Source organism: Arvicanthis niloticus, chromosome 28 (assembly GCF_011762505.2).
Source record: "Arvicanthis niloticus isolate mArvNil1 chromosome 28, mArvNil1.pat.X, whole genome shotgun sequence".
In the NCBI taxonomy this organism is placed as follows: domain Eukaryota; kingdom Metazoa; phylum Chordata; class Mammalia; order Rodentia; family Muridae; genus Arvicanthis; species Arvicanthis niloticus.
In genome coordinates, this window is record NC_133436.1 from 17968834 (window position 1) to 17989665 (window position 20832).

At 44.6% G+C, this 20832-nt stretch overlaps 1 protein-coding gene across 3 annotated transcripts in view; it reads right to left on the reverse strand.

Moving 5' to 3' along the window:
* The window catches only part of Sash1 (SAM and SH3 domain containing 1), a 166798-nt gene that overhangs the window by 19656 nt on the left and 126310 nt on the right, over positions 1 to 20832 (reverse strand). The window contains exons 1-6 of one of the 3 annotated variants that reach the window (XM_076926831.1): positions 19166 to 19963; positions 14139 to 14271; positions 8513 to 8859; positions 3620 to 3694; positions 2032 to 2175; positions 119 to 254 (exon numbers count right to left, since the gene is read on the reverse strand). In XM_076926831.1, the coding sequence (XP_076782946.1) occupies positions 119 to 254; positions 2032 to 2175; positions 3620 to 3694; positions 8513 to 8859; positions 14139 to 14271; positions 19166 to 19177 (847 nt within the window). In that variant the 5' untranslated portion in view covers positions 19178 to 19963. Of the gene's footprint in view, positions 1 to 118; positions 255 to 2031; positions 2176 to 3619; positions 3695 to 8512; positions 8860 to 14138; positions 14272 to 14436; positions 14572 to 19165; positions 19964 to 20832 lie in introns of those variants that run through there. The other 2 variants (XM_076926830.1, XM_076926829.1) reach the window with 2 other exon arrangements.

Genomic DNA, 20832 nt, shown 5'->3' on the forward strand with positions numbered 1-20832 from the left:
CCCCCTAAGGGCAAGGTTCCGGCTGCACTCATCTTTAATTTGCCGTAACTTGAGGCTCAAAGGAACGTCTGACCGTAACTCCAAAGAGAAGGCATAAAACACTACAAACCATACTCACTCATTGAGCTCTGGCCACTCAGGGAACTCCGAAGGCTTTCTACAGAGCCCCCGGCTTTGAGCTTAGGCTTGTCCATTTGTTCAGAGTCAGGCTTCACTGAGGCGGGGGAGCCGGGCATCCCATCGAGCCCCGAGTCCTGAAACAACAGCAGTAGAACTGAGTTTTCTGAGCAGAACAGTGACGCTCTACAGTGGTTGGTCCTCGACTTTACCAGTCAAACTGCTGCCTATGCCTGTGGTCGATCTCACATACAATATCCTCCCTTTAAGCTAAATCTGTTTACATCCAAATATGTAGCCCTCAGCGATTGTTTTTCAAGTTCAAACGGGTATTTTTAAATTTTATAGGATGACTCTTTTTACCATATATGAAAACAGCTAAAGGTTAAAGGACTTAGTACGCTCGGTAGCCCAGAACAAGCTGGGCCTCAAATGTAGGTCAAGATCAGTCTACTCTTAACATAATATTTAGGAATATAATCAGAGGGCAGTTCATTAACTCCATGGGGGAAAACATTTACACTAAGAAAAATCGTATTTCTTAGAAACAACTGACCAGAGTGTTTCTATTTATATAAATTGCTGAGTGATTGGAAGAGGCAGATGCTGGTGTTTAGTCACCAGGGGGCAGCAGCTGAGCAAAAATGCCTGCTGTCCCAGCTGGTTTTATTGGCTAGCCAGAGCAAGAACATTCCTTATGTATTTCAAGTCAAAACTATCTCAAAGATTCCTTATGTATTCCTTATGTATTCAAGTCAAAACTATCTCAAAGTTTAGACCTCCAGGATTCCCTCCTTCCACATGTGCAATTAACACAGAAGCTGGACATGTTTCTAGTGATGAAGAATCAGGGGTGAGACATCAGCTTCATGATATCCTACTGATGGCTTATAACCCCAGTAAGTAAGACAGCCTTCTTTCACCCCATATATAAGCCTGCACGACTAATGGAATCTCTTAGCCAGAAAGGATTGTGTAAAATCCCTCTTCAGACCTGCTACATACATCTAGAACAATATATCCTGCATCTGAAAAGACAGCTGACTAATACCACTTTACAAAAAGGGATTTACTAATTTTTATTTTTGGTGTATGAGTGTTTGCCTACATGGATGTATGTGTGCCTTGTGCCTGTACAGACTAGAAGAGGGCACTGGATTCCCTGGAACTGGAGTTACACTCTGCTGTGAGCCACCATGTGAACGCTGGGAATTACACCTGAGTCCTTTCTGAGTGCAGCCAGTGCTCTTAACCACTGAGCAGGCTCTCTAACTCTGCAGGGTTCTTTTTGAGGAAGCACCTAGTGATGGGTACTTAATAACAAGGGTATTTTAGAAAAATATCCTCCCATCCCCCCTGTTCTTAAATACGTTCACAAGCTTTATTCTATAGAGCTATACTGCCTGCCACACTAAGAACCTTCTTTGTAAAAATGTGGCCCTGTCTTCTGTTCTCTGAAATGGAGGGCCTGCTGGGAGGGTTCATCTTGTCAATCTGATAAGCTTTAGAACCACCATGGAAATGAGCCTGTGGGTGTGCTGGTGATGGGTTTCCTAGAGTTCTTAGTTGTGGTGGAAAGGCCCACCCTACATGGGCTGGGGTCCTGGACTACATACAAAGGCGAGAGGAAGCTGAATGGCAGCATATGTCTCTGCATCTCCTTCCTGCCTGTGGGTACAGGGTGACCAGCTGACTCAAGCCACAACTTGCCTGCCATGATACATTTACATTCCCAGCTCTGAGAAAGCCCTAACTGCTTAATGAATGTTTCTCGAACTGCCTGCTTTTTCTACACAAATACATCCTGGTCTAGCGACCAGTTAATGCCCAAGAACTCACATCCATAACACCATTCAATAACCTAGGCAGACCATCCTCAGCAAGAACGTGGGTCTCTGCAAGATGACCACATACCTGCTCTGAGACCGGGCTGCTGTATTTTTTAGACATTCTCTTCCTCATGGTCTCTTTCACTGATTTCACTTTTTTTCCCAGAGAGATTCGGGAGGCAGAAGGGGACTTGATTACTTCTTTGTACACGAAATCTCCTTCTTTACCCTGTAAAATGGAACGTAAACGCCATTAGTCCTAGGAGATACGGCTACAAACCAGTTCCGTTACTCAAACCATTAATGTGCTAGACCTCAGAAAAATATTAGCATTCCCCGGGAGCGTCACATAAATAAGAGCAGAGGCTTTATTTATCTTTGCGATTAGAAATTAAAATCTACCAAGAAGTATTTTGTTTGCCAGTTTATACTGGGTCTTGAGGCACTTTTTATTTTATTTAACCTTAGTACACGCTTTTCCAATTATGTTTCCCCCCCACCCCTACCATTTAAAAACACTTGAGGGGCTGCATTTCACCAGCGAAGAATGATCTAGAGGATCCAATGTTCAGGTAACCTCAGCAGTTGGGGAGAATGGAGGGGTCCATATTGACTCATCTCCAGGGCAGAAGGTGGGCACGAGGGCACCTTAAGCTGTATAGAACTGCTCAGTATGACCAGCTCCTAAGAGTGTAACTTGTTTCTCTGAACAAGCTAGACTGTGGCCACCTCTCATTCTATTTTGCATTAAAAAAAAAAAAAAAAAAAAAAAAAAAACACCTTCTGAAGACAGGAAGGTGAGAGGGGGACTTCTGTGTTTTTAAAAGCTGACAAATATAAAATTATTGGCTTATGAATCAATAAAATTTGATACCCAAAATAAAACAGCTTAAATCTTGCAGGAAATTCCGTAACACTTCATATCTCACAGATGTGTATTTTGGCTGACATGAGATTATAACCACCATAAAGCATGAACTCTTCATTTTATGGTTTCAAGGCAGAATATTTAAGGGACAAGCAAAACCATGTAAAGCTTACCTATTCCTTGGAGGCCTGAATTTTAGGGAACTTTAAACACTACCATAGTGTCCTGGCCCTTGACCATGGCCCATAAGAATGTCTGAGGAGACATTAACCTTGGTAATCAAGGCCCTGATTTGCTTTGACACCATGAAAACTGGGCTTGTTTCAGGACAGCTCACATGAGAACACCTACACTTACTGCAGGCTTTGGTGGTCCAGGCACTGATCCTATAATAACTATAACTGATCCTATATAACTGCTCAGTGATGCCCACATCATAGGGTTGCCTCAGATCATATACTCCGTGGACAACTGAGGCTACGGAGAAGGGAAAGCTCATAGGGAAAGCTTTATAAAGCATGTAAGGCCACAGGAGTCAAATCTGTGTGTGCTGCTTACAGAATACTGGAAAAAACACTAAAGAACTAAAGACGCTCTGAGGAGTACAGGCTGTCATCAGCCATTCCATGGAGACAGCAGGCTGTCTTCAAGATTGGGAGCAACGGAGTCTCATTGCAAATATAGTTTGGAACCACTGAGCAAGGCCAGAATCAACTATCCAAGACACTAAAGGGGAGGGCGGCACCCGTTGGCACTCAGGTCACTGCAATTCTGTATCCACTGCTTTTCCCTGTGGCCTACTTACCATGGGGTCAGAATTATTACTGCCAACATGCAGAGAACGATTTGTCAGGTCAAATCCACCGAAACTACAAGTTCTCTGTGGAAGGAGGGGGAGGGCGGAAATAATCCAGTTATGCTCACGTAGCAGACACAGACACCCCAACACGTGTCCCCAGTACAAAGCACCTCTGAGTCACACATACATGTACAGGATGGAAGTAGGGCATGAGACATGAGGAAGAGAAACATGAGACCTTTCTTATGTGGTGTTCACACAGGTCACTAGGAGTCTAAAAGTCCTGTAATATGCAAAACAAGGGACTCTAAGAAAATAAATAAATTAACCTTCACAAATGTAGTGCAGGAAAGTCCCCTCACCTCTCCATGATCTAGGGAGTCCTGTGCTCTGCCATGGACAGCAGGCCTTTCTGAATTATTTTTGTCTTGTTTAGTTTTAAAACGCCAGGGTGGGGTGGTGGTGGTGGTTATGTTTACAGGTACCTAGTCAGGCTAGTGGGGGCTTGGGGTGGGGTCCTCACTAAACACCCCCACAATCCTGGCCAAAAATGCAGATAACTTTCCCATCTAACTACTCCTCTTGATTGCTTATAACCCCTTTCTCACAGTGGATGACATCACATTTACAGGGTGGAGGTGGCGGAGGGGGACTGATTATCCCTGAGTACATACTGCACTTTCAGCAGGAAAAAAAAAATGCTGTCGTAAAAATGGATGAAAAGTTAATCGTACTTTTAAGTTGGTTTCAAAATGTGTGAAACTACTTATATTTCTATGAGTTTTCTGCTTCTGGAACATGTGTCTGATTTCTCTGGTTTTTCTAGCAATTAAAAGGAAAACAGCATCAGACGCTCATGCTGGTCTTCTGTCTCCGAAGCACTTTAAGTTGTAACATTGTAAACGCAGTTGGTAGGAAAACGGGAATGGCGGATTTGGGCTCTGCTGCTCTGTGTGACCTGCTGCTCAGAGACCGTAATGACAGCCACAAAACAAGAGAGATGAACAGAAAAGCAGAGTACATACTTAAGCTCTGCTTCTTTTAACCAGATATACTTAAGACATTGTACTGCATCAAGAAAGTAGACACAGTCTAGGAGGAAAGTGAGTAGGCTTTTAACCCTGCGCACAGATCCAACTTCTGGTTCTGCTACTTACTCGCTGTGTGACCACAGCTCAAGTATTAAAATTCTCTGACTTAGGGCTCTCCATTGAGATATTATTTTACGTCGCATATTTGACCATAGCACAGGGGCACTCAGAAAGCAGACACCCTGGAGATTCGTTTATTCTCTGATGTCTCATTCTGGTTCTGCTGAGAGGCTGAAACTCCCCTGGATTTGTAAGCTTTAGTCAAGACTATAAACATGCAAACGAGGGGCTGGAACTCTGTTTTGGGTACATGGAAGGGGGAAAAGGGGGATTTGGAGCCACCAACCTCTCAGGAACACCACTGCTTTCAATAACCCTACTTATTCCCTTTCCAGTGGAAGTTAGCTCAATTTTATACTAAATATCGGCAGCTAGTAGTCTCACTTTCTTTACAGTCAACTAGCTTGTGTCCAGTCCATAAAATGAGAAAGATTTCCCTATAGAAGACCAATATAGCTCACCTAACTGGGAAAAAATATCATGGCCACCCCACAACTCAAATTTTCAACATTAACATTCCCTCAGAGCTTACGGTGCCAAATTCTTTTTCTCAGTTTTGCAAAGGCAGGGACTTTACTCTAGTTCCTTTCCTGTGACTCAGGGCTTCACAGACACAGGGTGGCGCCCAGATGTCTGATCACTGTATGGCTTTTGCACGTCCATGCGTTAAATGACAACATCCCCTGTAACACTGGGGCCCAGCATGCTTTCCTCTGATGCACATGAAATAACGCACAAGGAATTTATGTGGAAAGGATGACTGTAATAAATTAGAAGCCTGTTTAGGTTCGCATGTGCCTGCTGTATGCATTTATGCCCTACAGTAAAGGACTAGAAGAATGGACCGGTTTTCAGAATCAGCAGCTAGAATCTCTCCAAGTTGTATGCTAAGATATCCGAGGCAGGTTCCTTCCCGCTAACAAGCATGGAGCACTAAGAAGGGAGGAAGTTCTCACCTCTCCCGAGAGCACCAGTTCTTAAAGGAGCACACTCCTTCAGCAGGAAAAACGGATTTTAAAAAGAACAATGAAAAAAAAATAATCTTTGAGTTCCAGTGATCTATATCAACGAAGCTCAAGCAAACCGTACTTTTTTTTTTTGCTCATTCATCGCTTGTACAGATAATTATAAAAATGTTCTCTGACTGACGCTTGGGATGAGGAAGAGTGAGCCAATGGGATGAGCATGCATTGAGTACATGTCCAGAGTGGGACTGAATTTAAAAGGGACAAGATTCCAAAATGTCATGCAAGTCTGTGTTTCAAAACAAACCAAAAAAAGAAAAAAAAAAAAAAAAAAGACTTGAATGAATAAAAATTAAAAGCAAGACACGTGACTGTTTCCAGTGAATTTAAAGCGTTCTCATTTCCCCGAGGTTTGGTCAAGCAAGTATGGCATCTCTGAAGGACAAAAATGATCAAGGTTGAAGATTAAAGCAAACTGTGCACTTTGGGGTAAAGTGAAGGAAGACGAAAGGGATATTTTAAGTGAGAGACGAAAAGAAGAGAGTGTAGCCCAGTGGTAGAGCACTTACTTAGCATGCATGAGGCTGTGGGTTCAAGCCCAGTATAAAATAAGAAAGCCAATCAAAGATGCCCATCACTTTCTACTCTTAAGACACTGACCTTAGCCCATGTTGTCCAAGTAACGAGGAAATTATTTTTTTAATATTTCTAATTATTTTTCTAAATATCTTCTAATTATACAACTGTACTCACAAGAGCGGCTATGCACAGATTTCTAACTTGGCCCTGAACACATTATTTAGTGGGTATTCAAACTGCCCGGTACTGTCTTCAGCTCTTAGCACATTAAAAGTCCCCGGCTCACAGAGCCATCCTTAGTGAGTGGTGCTGATGTCTGGAGGCCAGCTGGCAGACGAACCTGGCTCAGCCCTGACACCAAACCCAGTGTTGCACAAAAGATATGGGGGTCAGAGCACACTAGAGACTGAATGAATGGGTAACGAAGAAAATTCTGATATTAAAAACAAAACACAACAAACCAGAAAAATCCAAACACTGCTGCTAGGATACAGAAAGAGACAGAAGTAAAGTTTTCTCAACAGACCGGTAGCATTTAAAAAAAAAAAAATAGTGCTGCAAGGCTCATAAGGATGGGAAAAAGCAGAAAGTAAAATCTAGGACGGAAGTCAACACACATGGGAATTATTTTCAAAACCCCAAAGTGAGGAAAGACCCACAGATCCTCTGAGAACCAGGGGAGGTCACTTGAAGGATGGCGGTGGCCAATCCGTCTTCGTTTTCACAAAAGCAGAACTTGGTTGCATGAATTTAAATTACAGTTATACAGTTCTGGACAAGAGCATCCTATTCATGAGCCCGAAGGAACCCTGGGAAAAGCAACCGTGGAAGCCCATTCTTCCCCACAGGTTCTTTCACATCGTTCAAAGGGGCTCTGGGCCAGCGGCCCTGGGAGGATTAAGCAAGGTGCCAGAGCACAGCAATGCCAGCTCCGCCTCACTCTGTCCCCTTTTACATGGGCCATTGTGCAAGCTCCAAGTTAGGTGGCAATCCAGGGGGAATATCTATACTTTCGAGTTTGAACTAAGTCACTCTCTGAAAGCAAGGAAAAGCTAAACCAGGCTTCCCTGATCCCCCAGTATGAAAACTGAAAAACAAAAATTCACGAAACAAGCAATCATAGAAGTAAGCCCTTTACTACGTGCCAAGTCCTCTATTTTAAAAAAGTAAAAAATATCGAACTAGTTTAATTAAAACAAGAAGGCTTTAAGTGATTTCCCTCCTCCCCGGCCCCGCCTCTCTTAAATGTATGTAAGAACTTTCTGGCTGGTCCTACTCTTAAAGAAAGAGTAGGACTGGAGGATCTGATGGCAGACTGTCCACCAGTTCGTTCCTATTGTTTTTATTCATGATCAATGCAGGCGTCTCTTCCAGGATTTACTGTCCTGATTTGGGGTCAAGTGACAAGATTGCTGGGTATGAAGACAGCCACTCCTAGAAGGTAGCCAAAGCCCACCCCTGCACCCTGGAAGATCAACCTCAAGGTTTAGTTTCTGTTAAGAATATCAAACAGCTTCAGTTGACCAGAGGGCAGATGGAAATAAGAAAAAGGCACCGCTCGAGAAAGAACCGTGAGAGATCGGAGGGTGACAGAGGAATGGACCCCGAAGTGGTGAGTTAGTTGAAGGAAGGCAGCTTTGCGAGAAGAGAGGCCATAACGCTTGACTATACATCACGGAAATGACAAGGCCTTCCTCATGACCATCCTGGCGACTCACAGACTTCTGGTGGATTCTCAAGAGAACCCTTTTAGTACAGCGGTCCACCGTGGCAGCCCACTTCCTCTTTGCCTCCTCATCCTCCTCCAGCAAGCACCGCCTCAGGTCCTGCTTCTCGGCCTTGCTCAGCGTCCTGTCCGAGGCAGGACGCACGAGCTGGGTCAGGTTCAGGTGGCTGTAGAGGCTCCGCTCCACCACGTAGGTGATATTGAACTCGCTGACCGAGGTGCGCCCTCGGCCCCTCCTGCCAGGGAAGCCGCAGCCGCCGCCCCCCTTGGGCTTCGGCCGCGGCAGCAGGTCACAGGTGGTGCCATTTACTCCTTTTCTGGAGGGACGCTGGCAGAGAAAAGTTCTGGAACAGGAGTAATTAGTATCCGTTTTCTTCAAGCGGATTTGCTTACGGATACTCTGAACCTCCTCCAGGGACACCAGAAAGTGGTGCCTGCGCCGATGGTTGTCATAGAAGAAAACACCATCGGTACTTACCCCGTGACTCAAAGACCCAAGACCTTTCTTCATTTCCCCCTCTGTGAGGGAGCGGGATACTTTCTGGGCCTTCTCTTCTTCTGGATAGGAGAAGAATGTCCCCATCTTCTTAGGGGGCTTAATCAGGCCCCGACTCTCTCCTTTGCTGAAGGTTTTGACCAGCTTCCGGCCAGCTCCCCAAGTATCCAGGCTGCTGGATGATGGAGATGGGGTGAGAGAGTCTGCATCATCCTCTGGAGGTTTCTCAGGAGAGCCATCATAGAAAAATGGCTTTTTGTGCACTCCAGAGTAGAGTGCAGATCTTTCATCTTGGACTGGGGAATTCTCAAACACGTGTTCCTCTCCACCTGCAAGGGAACCAACACGAGGGTCTCCTGTGAGTGAGTGTCCCAAACACCTCTGTCTATGTCCATAAAACATGCCATCTGACATGGTCAATGGTAATACTCTCCCTGCCTGCCCTACGATCTTCTTCATAAAAATGACTTACAGGTCAATGCACATGCAACAAAGAAGGTAATCAAACTACATTGTATTGTTTCAAAAAAAAAGAAAGAAAGAAAGAAAGAAAAAAAAAAAAGCTTAACATTACACATTTGTGAGGTTCTGGGCCTGGTGGCACCGGTCTGTAATTCCAGCTACTGGAAAGACAGAGGCTGGGAGGTAAAGGTAGGCATCAAGAGTCAATACAGTCAAGGCCTGCCTACGGTACCTGAGACTGACGCTAAAAACCAAAGCAAACCAAAGCAAACCACAGATGGGGATATAGCTTAACGGTAGGGAGGATTTACTCAGCTTTTAGCATGTGTGAGGCTTTCAGTGCTAACCTAGTGCTACAAAACCAGAGCTGGGAAGCTTGTGGTATCTCTTCTTTTCCTTCAAAACAAGTTTATAGGCCAACATTTCCCTTGACCTATTAAAAAAATGCCATTTGCAAAAAAAAAAACAAAACAAAAAAAAACAAAACAAAACAAAAAAAAAACAAACAAACAAAAAAAAAAAAAAACAAAAAAAAACCAAGGCCCGTCATTACGGTATACGCTGGCACTGCAAGATAATTGTCACTGCGGTTTATAAGTGTGGTACTCAGAAGCTAGGAACAGTCTCCCCCATCCTGAAAGGCCCTCCTTTCTGTCAGCTCCAGTGGCTTTTATAGTTGGAGTGTGATGAATGTCATGTGGCAGAACAATGATTTTTTTTTTTTTATTGGTACATATGCCATTTAAGCGATTAAATCTCCAAGAGAGTTTGGGTGGGGAAAACACCATAAAGGGTTATACTTGCAACAGTGATTGACAAATGGTCTCCAGTTGACTGGCCAAATACTAAAAGCCAGGGTAACTGAGTGATTGCAGCCAGATAGTTCCATCCACCCAGCCCCGGAGGGAACAGCAAGGGCATTTAAGGGCCTGACACGCAGGCAGCTCATTCAGTGTTCCACATGGGCTCAGGCTTCCGGGCCTTGAAGCTCTCTCTCTCTCTCTGGGGCCAGGTACGGAGCCAAGGCCTCTGGAGCCCAGTGGAAAGGCCTGGCTGTACTGGCAGAAAAGCCAAGTTCTTTTCTGCGTGTGTTATGTGAACAGATGTGAGGGAGGAATTAGGTCAAGCTGTGGGTGTAGAGCCCAACTGGCTGCATCCCTTAATTATAAGGAAACATTGGAGCCTTGCAGATTTCCACCAGCTGAACAGGGGCGTAGGGAAAAATACAAAGCTCCCTGGGACAGAAGGACAGCACTGTACATACTAGCCGGGACAAAGGTAGCAATGGATGGTTAAGTGTCAGGGAGAAGGGAAGAGGGGACGGTGATAAAAACGGCACTCGTTTCTAGAAGATTCTAAAAATGGCTACCTTTTCTAACTGATGGCTATTAGTTATGGAAGAATTGTGGCTTGAAATCCTACTTAAGACCCACTCCACATTCATGTGCAGAAAGGAGTGGCAGGAAAGAAAGGGTGAAGAAGGAGAAATCAACATAACACCTAGTCCCAAGTTCACCAAAGAACTGTCTGAGGATCTTTAGCGACAGTTTAAAACAAGGTCCAGGGTTGGACAGGATTTAGCCAGACCACAGACGGTACACAAATGAGAGAGTTGCTTCCTGCTTTCTCCTCCAGATCCCAAATAGTTATGGAGACCAATGGCACTTACGGTTTCTCAAGTAAATATAGCAACTTCTAAAGATTGTTCCCTGCTTCCAGAAAGAAGCAATTGGGTTGACTGGAGACCCAGCCTGGTGCCAGAGGTATCCCAGCAGTAAATGAATACGGCTATGTTAAGCCTGCCAGGTGGAACCGATTCATGAAAAGTCTAAGCAATATAGTCCTGAAATGCATCATGGAGGCCTGGTGTGCTTTGTCCAGTTCTCTAAGTAGCTGTCACATCTTCTGGAGTGTTTTGGGAGCAGCCGTCAGGCACTAGCTGGGACACACATGTTCCTGACATGTGCAGCCTTACCCTGGAAAGGAGCTTTGAGGGGAATAGGGAAATGCCTCCAAAGAGGCTGTGTCAGCCTTTGCAAGCTGGCCCCGTGCAGCATGAGCTTCACTGTCCATGTCTGAGAAGCAGCCCAGAAGCCCAGCCCCGACCTGGGCTCCCTCAACACAGTATTCTTCTCCTGCCCTCTTCTGATCCAAAGGAACAGCTTTGCTCTGCAGGTGTGGTGAGTCAGAGGAGCCCCCAACCCCACTCCCATACACTGTGAAACCTGCTTCACAAGGGCCCTTATGCCAATACACAATGAGATCAGAATACCCAAGGAGAGGTGAGAATATTGGACCACTTCATGCAAGGATACAGCTTTCCACAAGTTCTGGTCTTCAGCCCTAGCTCCAGGCCCCTGGGCATCTGGTTCACACTCCGAGCCTTCTCTGTCACAACACCTACTCATCTTTAGCTAACACCCCAGTACGGGTATAGTGGGTGTTAAGTTAATAAAAAGAGACACTTGAAGCTTCTTCTTATGCTTAAAGGTACCACATAGAAGCTGATGGTTCTGTATTGGCTTAGAAGTGTTGGTGCACTGTGGGGAGGAGGCTGTATCTACAGTCAACCCACAGAGGCGGGCAGACAGACAGGCACAAACAATACCCATGCTTAATACTATCTAGGGCTGCTGTGTCAGGATATACCTGGAAAGTCAAGGCAGGAGGAAGACCAGGTAAAGAATTCTAAAGCCATTAGTTCTCCTGAGTGGTAGGATATCCAGAGGGGGAAGGACACCCTGAGGAAGTCTGGATGGTCAGCTGAGTGACCTTGAGGAAGTTTCCTGGCTTCTTTATCTCCGTCTCCCTCCTGGTGAAATGAGTAAGTGCCTGCCTCTGGTGGGTATTCTAGAGATGGCACATTAAAAGGGAGCATCAATTCTCAAGTGTGGGAGAGAAATGTGTAGTATGCGGAATGCATCTTGATAAAGAATTATTATTTGCCTTACAAGTGGCGTAGGCGTGCAGGCAATCAGTGACTTGATCAAGTCTCTTGTAAGCCCAAGGGCACTGGGGAAGAGAAGCATCTCACAACCCAAGAAGCCTGTCCTACCTCCCAATTCTCCCTCCAGCCGGAGCCTGGTCACATGGGGACTGGAGGCAGACACTCTGAGCTACACACACTCATACACACTAGCACACACACTCATGGATGCACAAACACACACATGCACACACCTACTCATGGATGCGCACACACACACACACACGTGCACACACAGACACTCACATACACACATGTGAATGAGACAGTAAATGACCTCCCCCAGCTTCCCAGGTCGTCATATACTAACACAAGCCTTGAAACTTGAGTTCAAGCCCATCTGTGAGGCCCAGTCCACACTCAGATGAATTCATTTAGAAGTCGATCAGAAAGTTGATCTAAGGTGACTGCTTCTGACCTTCAATTGCCTCTTTTGGTGTTCCGCCATTCCCTGACCCTCCCCACCCCCCGCCCCAACATAGTTTGAATCATTACACTCTGCAAATTTGGATATATCAAGATGTACAATATTGGAATAATACAATATGATTCCAGCATAAAGGCTGCCACAGGATAAGTCCCACTGGCTCAGTGCTGAGTGTGACACTCATTTAATGTCACTGGTGAACCAGCCCATTGCTCTGATTGTTGCAGCTGACACTTGATTTTGGTTTGCTTCCCAACACACGCTCAGAGTCCGGCTTTGGCGACTACAAAATTACAGTCTCCCTCTCCATGTTCACATTTCTGTAAGATCTGCAACTGTGTGAGGAAGCTCCAGATATTCTGTACAGTAGAAATGACAGCCAGCAGACAGGTATTAAAACATCCAATAGAAACCAACAATACAGACAACTGTAAACCGAATCTCTAGACCAAGGGACACTCAATGTAACTCCCAAATTACAGGTAGGTCCACATTTATGAAGTTACCCACCAAGCTTATTTCTCTAGCCAACCCCCCTTTTTCTTCCCGTCTCCCACTCTCGTACAGCTTACCAGCATCTTCAGTTTTATCCTAAAGAATTAAATCACTGTATAGCAACAAAACCCTTATCTTTAAAAATAAAAGGAAATTTGTTTTCCTGCATACAACTTGGTTTTGTTTACAAAGATCACAAAGGCCTTGATAATATTAATTCTAAAACCCATGTGTTAAAATTTTTGAAATTCCTTATAACATAGACATGATATTTTTAACAAGTAGTGCTTTTCTTATTAAAGCTGTGCAGTATTTTCCCAATTTACTCGCTATTATTTTATAAACAAGAAAATCTCACAGCTGGGTGGGGTTGAGATGGAGTGTCAATCTTACCACTGGGTGGGGTTGAGACTGAGTATTACCATGTAGCACACGGTACTCCGTCTCAGGCACAGGGTTACTAGGATTATAAACCTTGTAGGTGTCTGCCACTCTACTCCAGAATTTTAAGCTTTTATTTGATCTTTTTGGGGGGATAGATTTTTATATTGTTTACACATATTATAAATAAAAATGAGTAAGGTCACAAATTAAACCATCATAATTATAATTCAAAGCTTACTATTTATTCTAATAATCCCCAGTTAATGTTTGACATTACTGCTTTACCTTCCCAGTCCCGTCTTAAAGATCCCTTTAGAACGGAAGGTCCTTAAAGCCCCTATTGAGTAGAGAATTGAGATTGTTTACAGTAGGAGCCAAGCAGCCCTGAGGCTTTGAGCGGATATTAAGTGCCTTGATTGTCAGGTAGCTTTGCAAGATGGATGCGCTGGGTATCAGATTTGCACCAGATCCACTGCATCACAGACACCAGTCCTCTTTGGAAAAGGGGTCTGTGCTGAGAACTTAGAGGGTTTATGTATAGCAGCACAAGCTCATAATTAAAGCAGCGCCCCACCTCAGACTTTACCCTCAGATCCTAGCCATTTCCCATCTCTGTCACATTTGAATTACTAAGTGCCCAAAATACTTGACACCAGGATCCTTCATTCCATAACAGTCTGAGCACTGCCCGCTGGCACACAGACAACTGTCGGCCTCAGCCAGAACTCAATTCATTTCCTACTTGAAAATTATATTCTCTTTCGACTGAGTATCTGACCCCAAGTGATTTCTTTCTGAAGAACCAGGGCGAGGTTTGCCTCCAACCCCACACTTTTTTTTTTTTTTTTTTTTACCTTCTGTGCTGGGCTTTTTCATTTCTTCCACTCTAATTAGTTTCTTTCTGACTCTGCGAGTGGAGTTTACCAGCTTGTGTAGCCTCTTAAACTTCACCGACTCCTCCGTCTCATCATCCGACTGTTCTCTTGACTGGCAAAGAAACAGAACAGTTAATCAGTTAATTGCTCCAGAGCAATACCCTCCCGGCTGGCGTCTCAGCCAAGGCCCAACGTCCGCAGCTCCGCCGACAAACTTGGGACACCAACATGGGACATCGGCAAATCTACACACCAGATTTATAGAAGCCACACATACCCTGGGACGGTCTAACATAGCCGATCAATCCCAGGGGCAAAGTACACATCTTTGGCTTTGACTACCATAGGGGTGTCCGCCCCATCATCCCACTCCCCGAGTCCGCAGAGCTTTCTCCCCAAGCTGCCCCTGTAGTTCCAGTTACACTGCTGTGGTTTGGGCCAGCCTCTCCTCTGTCTGGCCCACTGGGACTTGCTGTTGAAGATGGTCATCAACCACTTCTCCAAACCAAAATTTTGTTGACTTTTTCCAGCGACCCCTCCCCCCACCAAAAAAAAAAAAAAAAAAAGGAAAAAAAATCAAAACCAGCAGGCAATGAAAACAAAACCTAAAAACCCTTCTTTCCTATTCGTTGGAACTGCCTGCCACATCACGGCCATCCCTCACCTCCCCCAGCGCCTTCTGAGGGCTCACGAGGCAAGGTTGAGGACAGCCCTGCATTCCTCCAAAGAGACAAGGGAAAAGGCTGACCTTTACAGCCATACAGTACGGTCCATATTCCCCAGCAACCCATTCCATTTTGCAGTGATTCAAATGTGCTCCAGCCCAGCTGTTTTCCCTCAAGTATCAAACATTACAGAAGGGGGGGGTGGACTCTCTCCATAGCAGTGACCCAGGCTAAAAACAATCCTTTCCTTGTGAACAGAACGAGGGCTTCGTTTCCAAGTCCAGTCCAACATTCAGTATGCAACTTCCTCTGCTCTATCTGTTCAAACTGTGAAAGTGCAAAGTAAGTTTCCCACTGGAGCAGCGCGTTGCATGCTGCAGCACCCGACTGGGTGCTTGGACCTTCTGGGAGCACCCCAGCCTCGGCATACCCGGTCCAGCTAATCCTGCACATCCTGACAACAGTATCCCCTCTTGTCCTCCGTGCAATTCGCAGGGAGGGAAATGATTCAACCACCCCTCCCCAACAAAACAAAACCAGACAGCATCTCGATATTGAGACCAATGGGGGCACTTTTCCCCCAAGAAAAGCCCTCCCTAATCTCAATTTTATAGGCAAGTAAGAGAAAAGCACAAAAGGCAAGGGGTTGAAACCATATGGATGACTTAGAAATAGTGCGTGCTGGGAGTGCACAGATGCTTTTCCCACTGCAAGACTGTACTCTTTTCTGGATAAACTGGGTCCATTTCCCTTGGAGATCACAGCATAGAGCCACTGTACTTCCTTCCTGTGTGCAAACAATTTACTCACTGATGATTAATTAGTATAAACCCCTCAGCAAATCATCAGACTGGAATAGTCCTTGGCATTCCTCTCTGTGAAGTAAATCAGGATCTATCTCTAGCTTCTCTAAACTTTCTAGGAAAATACTGCTTGCAGATTCACAATTAAAGGTGCCTACGACTGTTCAAACGGAGAGATGGCTCAGTGGTTAAGAGCACTGGCTGCTCTTCCAGAGGACCCGGGTTCAATCCCCAGCTCCCATATGGAGTTCATGACGGTGTGTTAAGTCCAGTTCCAGGGATTCTGGCATCCTTACACATGCATATAAGCAGATGAAACACCAATGCACATAAAACAAAATTAAAAAAAAATGTTTAAAATGTTGTGTACTCTCTACTTGACAAACTAGAAGGAAAATGAGAACTATCCCCCTACCCCTAATCTCAGAAAGGGAAACAGGCAGTTATGTTGAACAATTAATGTTAGTGCACTTAGCTGAAGGTGCAAGGTTAAAAAAAAAAAAAAAGCTAGTTTAGCTGCTCCAAATACAAAATAATACCATCTGGTTTAAATTTTATTTTTACTTTGTTGAATTGCTGACTGTAAGAAAATAAAATGGTCAGAGCAGCCAACCAGAGGCATGAGAACTTGGTCACCCGCATTCTGGGTCACGCGCACCTGAGTAAGTCACCATGCACTGAATTCGTGCAAATGTTTCAAGATATTGGGTCTTCCTATTGCATGCAGTTCAGGTATCAGCGATTCAGACAGAAGAACTAACCTTACACAACACAAGGTCTCTGTGTATCACCTCTACCCCCTGGGGGAAAAAAAAAACCCAGGCTAAGTATCTAACCTTGACATTATAAGTTCCAGAGTTAAGTCAAAGTTGAAATAAGTATCAATTGTATGCACTTAGATAGGAAGCTGGGTTATGAGATCAAAATCAGACATGTCAGTATGCCCCATAGCTAGTAAGTTGGCAGTGGCTGCTGGTGACTTACGTATTAGGGAAGGGGTGCAGACAAGAGCATATAAAGAATAGAACAGAGACTATAAATATAAAGAATAAGTAACACAAAATTCTACAGAGACACAGAACAGGCATAGAGATAGAAAAGGTGCATTTTCGTGAGCTTCCCAGGAAGGAATGAAGGTGGTCACATCAGGTCATGAGACTGAAAGCCAACTTCCGTTCCCTCATAGAACCTTCCTCTCCTCTGCCTGGATTCTGTAACTAGCTTCACGAGGTCTACCTACTTTTTTGAGGAACAGAGCTCTTGAGAACTTTACATTGATGGCACTTGTACTTTCCTAATTCAGTAGAGGTTCTGGGAGTGTTGACCACTGACAAACCTCAAGCCATAGCAACTAAGGACTTCCTCTGTGGTATCACGACTTGGACCCTAGGCAGGCTGATGCAGCAAGCCATTGAAGAAATGTATACTTGCATGGGTTATCTTTTTAATTAGAAGAGCCCTCTGTAGTCAGCTTCGGAGGTATTTGAGTTCAATAGTGAGTCTTTGAGGCACTTTTTATGGACGGGGAGGGTCAACTTCTGGATTCATTTTGAGTCCCAGGGAAAAGACTTGTGGACATATTTGCCTTTAAGAAATTCTCTCCAGCTGTTTTAATATAAAGACACAAATGACTACATTTCTTCTAAACGGAGTAATAAATTCTTCACTGTGTATTTCTCTCTCAAATAACTGTGTTACTTTCTAAATGCTGAATTAGCCTTGCATTTGTACGTATATATATATGTATATGTCATGTCTTTTATTCAAATTGACTATCATAAAAGGGGGTTTGAGAATCTTTTAAATTAAGAATCATTAAAAATATGCATATATAATTTTAAAATGTAAATATTTTTGAGATAGCACTGATAAACAAAAATAAATATTTATAAGTATTAAAAAAAAACCTTCCTACCTAAAGGGAGTTTGTAGAATATAGAGGATTTCTATCTACTTTATAAATAAATGATTCTAAGAAAGAGGCTCATAACCAACACAGATTCACATAAAACGAAAGATAAACATAAAAGCATATGCTCACACATATTCAAACATTTTTCCATCTTGGTACCCCTGCACCTCCAAGTTAGAGTTTATTACATCTTACTGGAGTAAACTTACGTTTGATCATCCCATAAACAAGAAAGCGAATTCATCGGCCTTATCTGCTCCCTATCCCAAGCCATCCAGAGAAAAAAGGGTGACCCCCACCAAAAGACATGCAAAACGCCCTTGCAGTGCTGTAAACAGAGACATTTCACTTCTAAGCTTTCTGCTGCCGACTTTTTTTTCCACCAGAAAACCCATATGGCTCAAGTTTTAATTACTTTGGCTAATGCTATATGTAGTAATTCTGTGGTGAATGCCTAAGTGTTTCATTTCTGGTTTCTATGGCAACATTACATCAGCTTGCAGACAGCTGGCTCCACAGTTTTAAACCATAACAAATTGACCAAGCCAAGGCACAAAACTATAGCTGCTTTAAAGAGATAGCAAGCCCTTCGGCTGCTAGGCACTGACTGAGGAGTCTATGGGGCCATTTGGCATGAACAGGAGGGTGGAGCCTCCTTTCTTCCCAGCTTCTCTTGGAACAAGTGCATCCTTTGACACATCTGTGATGTTCTAATAGGGAAAGCCATGGAGCCAGCGTGGAGAACTTTTTATAACACAACTACACGCAATGTGATCGGGAAAGGGGAACAAAATTAATCACATCTGTAAATAAGATTTGTGTGCTGGCGTACACTGCTTATCCTAAGCCTGTCATTGCTGCCTGAAACACTGGTCCTTATACCAAACAGTTCTATGATATGCCGGAATAAATGGTAGCCCATATTTGCAAGGAACAATCAAATCCTTGGGGGAACCACATGAGACCATCCTGAGCACAGGGTTACAGTTTGCCTCCCTGGCTCCAAATCTGAGACACACTGTCACAGTCAACAATCAGAACAACCAGACTCAGTCACCTTATCCACCCCCCACCCATCCACCCAGTGAGACAACATCATACAATATTTAAGCATTCCTGAGAAGTATTTTTCAATTGCAAATATATTTGCTTGAGAAAAAAAAATCACACAACAGTTTTGTTTGAACTTAGTCCATAAGAAGACACACACACCTCAACTTCTACGTCCACACTGTCATTGCATTAATTGTAAGTTACGAGAAGAAAGCCAGCCGACTGTAGATTTATTTAAAACAATGCCAAATGCCGTCTGGATGTAAGTCCCTTGCACGGAGTCAGCACAATTCACAGAGTAGTTCCGGCTCCCGCTTGCTTACTTTCATAGTCTCAAAATAACCTTTAGTATTCTCCAAAGTTACATGCAAAGGCTGGGTGAACAAGCTGGGTGAGAACGCTCAGGGGTAGACGGCAGGGAAGCGGCTAGGAGATGGGCAGACCTAGAAAAATTTAAGAAGCCAAGAAAGTTCCTTCCTAGGCAGAAGCGAGCAGAAAGCCTTCTTGGAGCGACAGAAAAGTTTTCCTTTCACACACACACACACACACACACACACAAATTCATCAACTTACCGGCTTCGGCATTTAGCAGGCGTAAGTAGTTTTAGCAAAGATGCAGCAGGTACCCCTTCCCCCTCCCCACGCAGAGCAAACCCCACTCTCGATCCGTCAGCTCTGAAATCTCCACGTCGGACCAGGCACTCCCACAAGCATGTTCTCTGCAGTTACATGATCGGGCAGGCTCTCCCAGTCACAGCCCAACATGTGAGGAAGAGCACCGGGACACTGACTGGATTCAATTAGCCTGCCTGCTGCCCGATTCCCCAGTCGCTTGCTAACTGTATAACTTGTAAGAAAGGCACAAGTCATCAGCTCTAAGCAAATCTCCTATTCACCACAAGGAAAAAAGGGAGTGTTGTGCATGGCCAACAATCCCTGTTTTCACTGAGGAAGGCTCCCTGACCTCCTGCTGGCCTCCAGTTCCTTAATTACTGTCTATGGAATTCCAGAGAAAGAAAGAAAGAACGCGAGAATCTGAGCGAATCCAGGACAGAGGGCTAAACCCTTCCGAGTGACTGAACTCTAAAACAGATCCTTTCTGCAGATGGGCTTCCAAACGTTCCCTGAAGGGAGTGGTCAGGATTGAAAGTGGACACCTTTCCAGGGCTATTTTTGAAATTACTATCGTGAAGTTTGTGATTCTGGTTTTCTCCCTGACTTATCACTTTCTCTCTCCCCCTCCCCCTTTTCCCCTTTCTGTTTTAATAGCCAGAGTAAATGTAGGCGATTTTCCCTTTCCCGAGGCTTCTAAAACTGTCTCCCCAAATTATTTCAACAGTCATTTCAGGGCAGCTGAGTTCTCAGGCATTCTAGAACAGCAAGCCTGAGGACTATGTCACAAGATGATTGTTTAATTTTCTTGGGGGTGGGGGTGGGGGGGTCCCTGGGGAGCACCAGGCACAAGCTGTTACTTAAACAGAACATCGTCTAAACAAGACAGAGCTGGAAAAGCGAAGAAAGAAGTCTCCATGACATGTGGTGTGATTCCCCTCCGTGGCTAACTTCACTCAGTTGAGTCATTTATCCCCACCGTTTGGCTTGCCCTATCCCTATTCACGGCGAGCTGTCTTCTCCCATCCTGTGGCTCTCCCATATCCATCCCCTTATAGGTGATCACACAACACAGATAAAACACCTGGCAGCCCAGAGCACACCAATGAGTGCCAACCACTGTCTCCTTAAAATAGCAGAAGGTCTTTTGGGAGGAGGTCTAGGGCTTACTTAAATGGGTAGGGGGAGGGATTTGAGACCCGAAGCTCACAAGGGGAAAGTCATGCTTTTTCCAGAGTCTCCAGGTTAGTAAGCAAACTGACAGCCCATCTTCCCCATTTGCTGGGTCCATCACCTGTTCCTCTTCTCTCCCTTCTCTTTCCTTCCTTCAGCTAGAAATGCATCAAACTTCATGCTGCCTCACCCCAAGTCTGCTGCCTCAGAAGCCTCTCTTCTACTGTTAGTGAACCTTCCTCTTTTTATCTGCCACAAAAATTCACCATAGCTTCCCCTGTACTGCCCTGCTCCCCAGGTCGCAAACCAATTCTCCCACATTCTGTGGCTTCACCTCCCGCCACTGGCATTTCAGGGCCACACACGACACAAATGGTGGCAGGTGAGTTGGATGAAGTACTACCAGCTCTGGCATTCAGCAAACACCACAATGAAATGGGTTCAGGAATGACCCC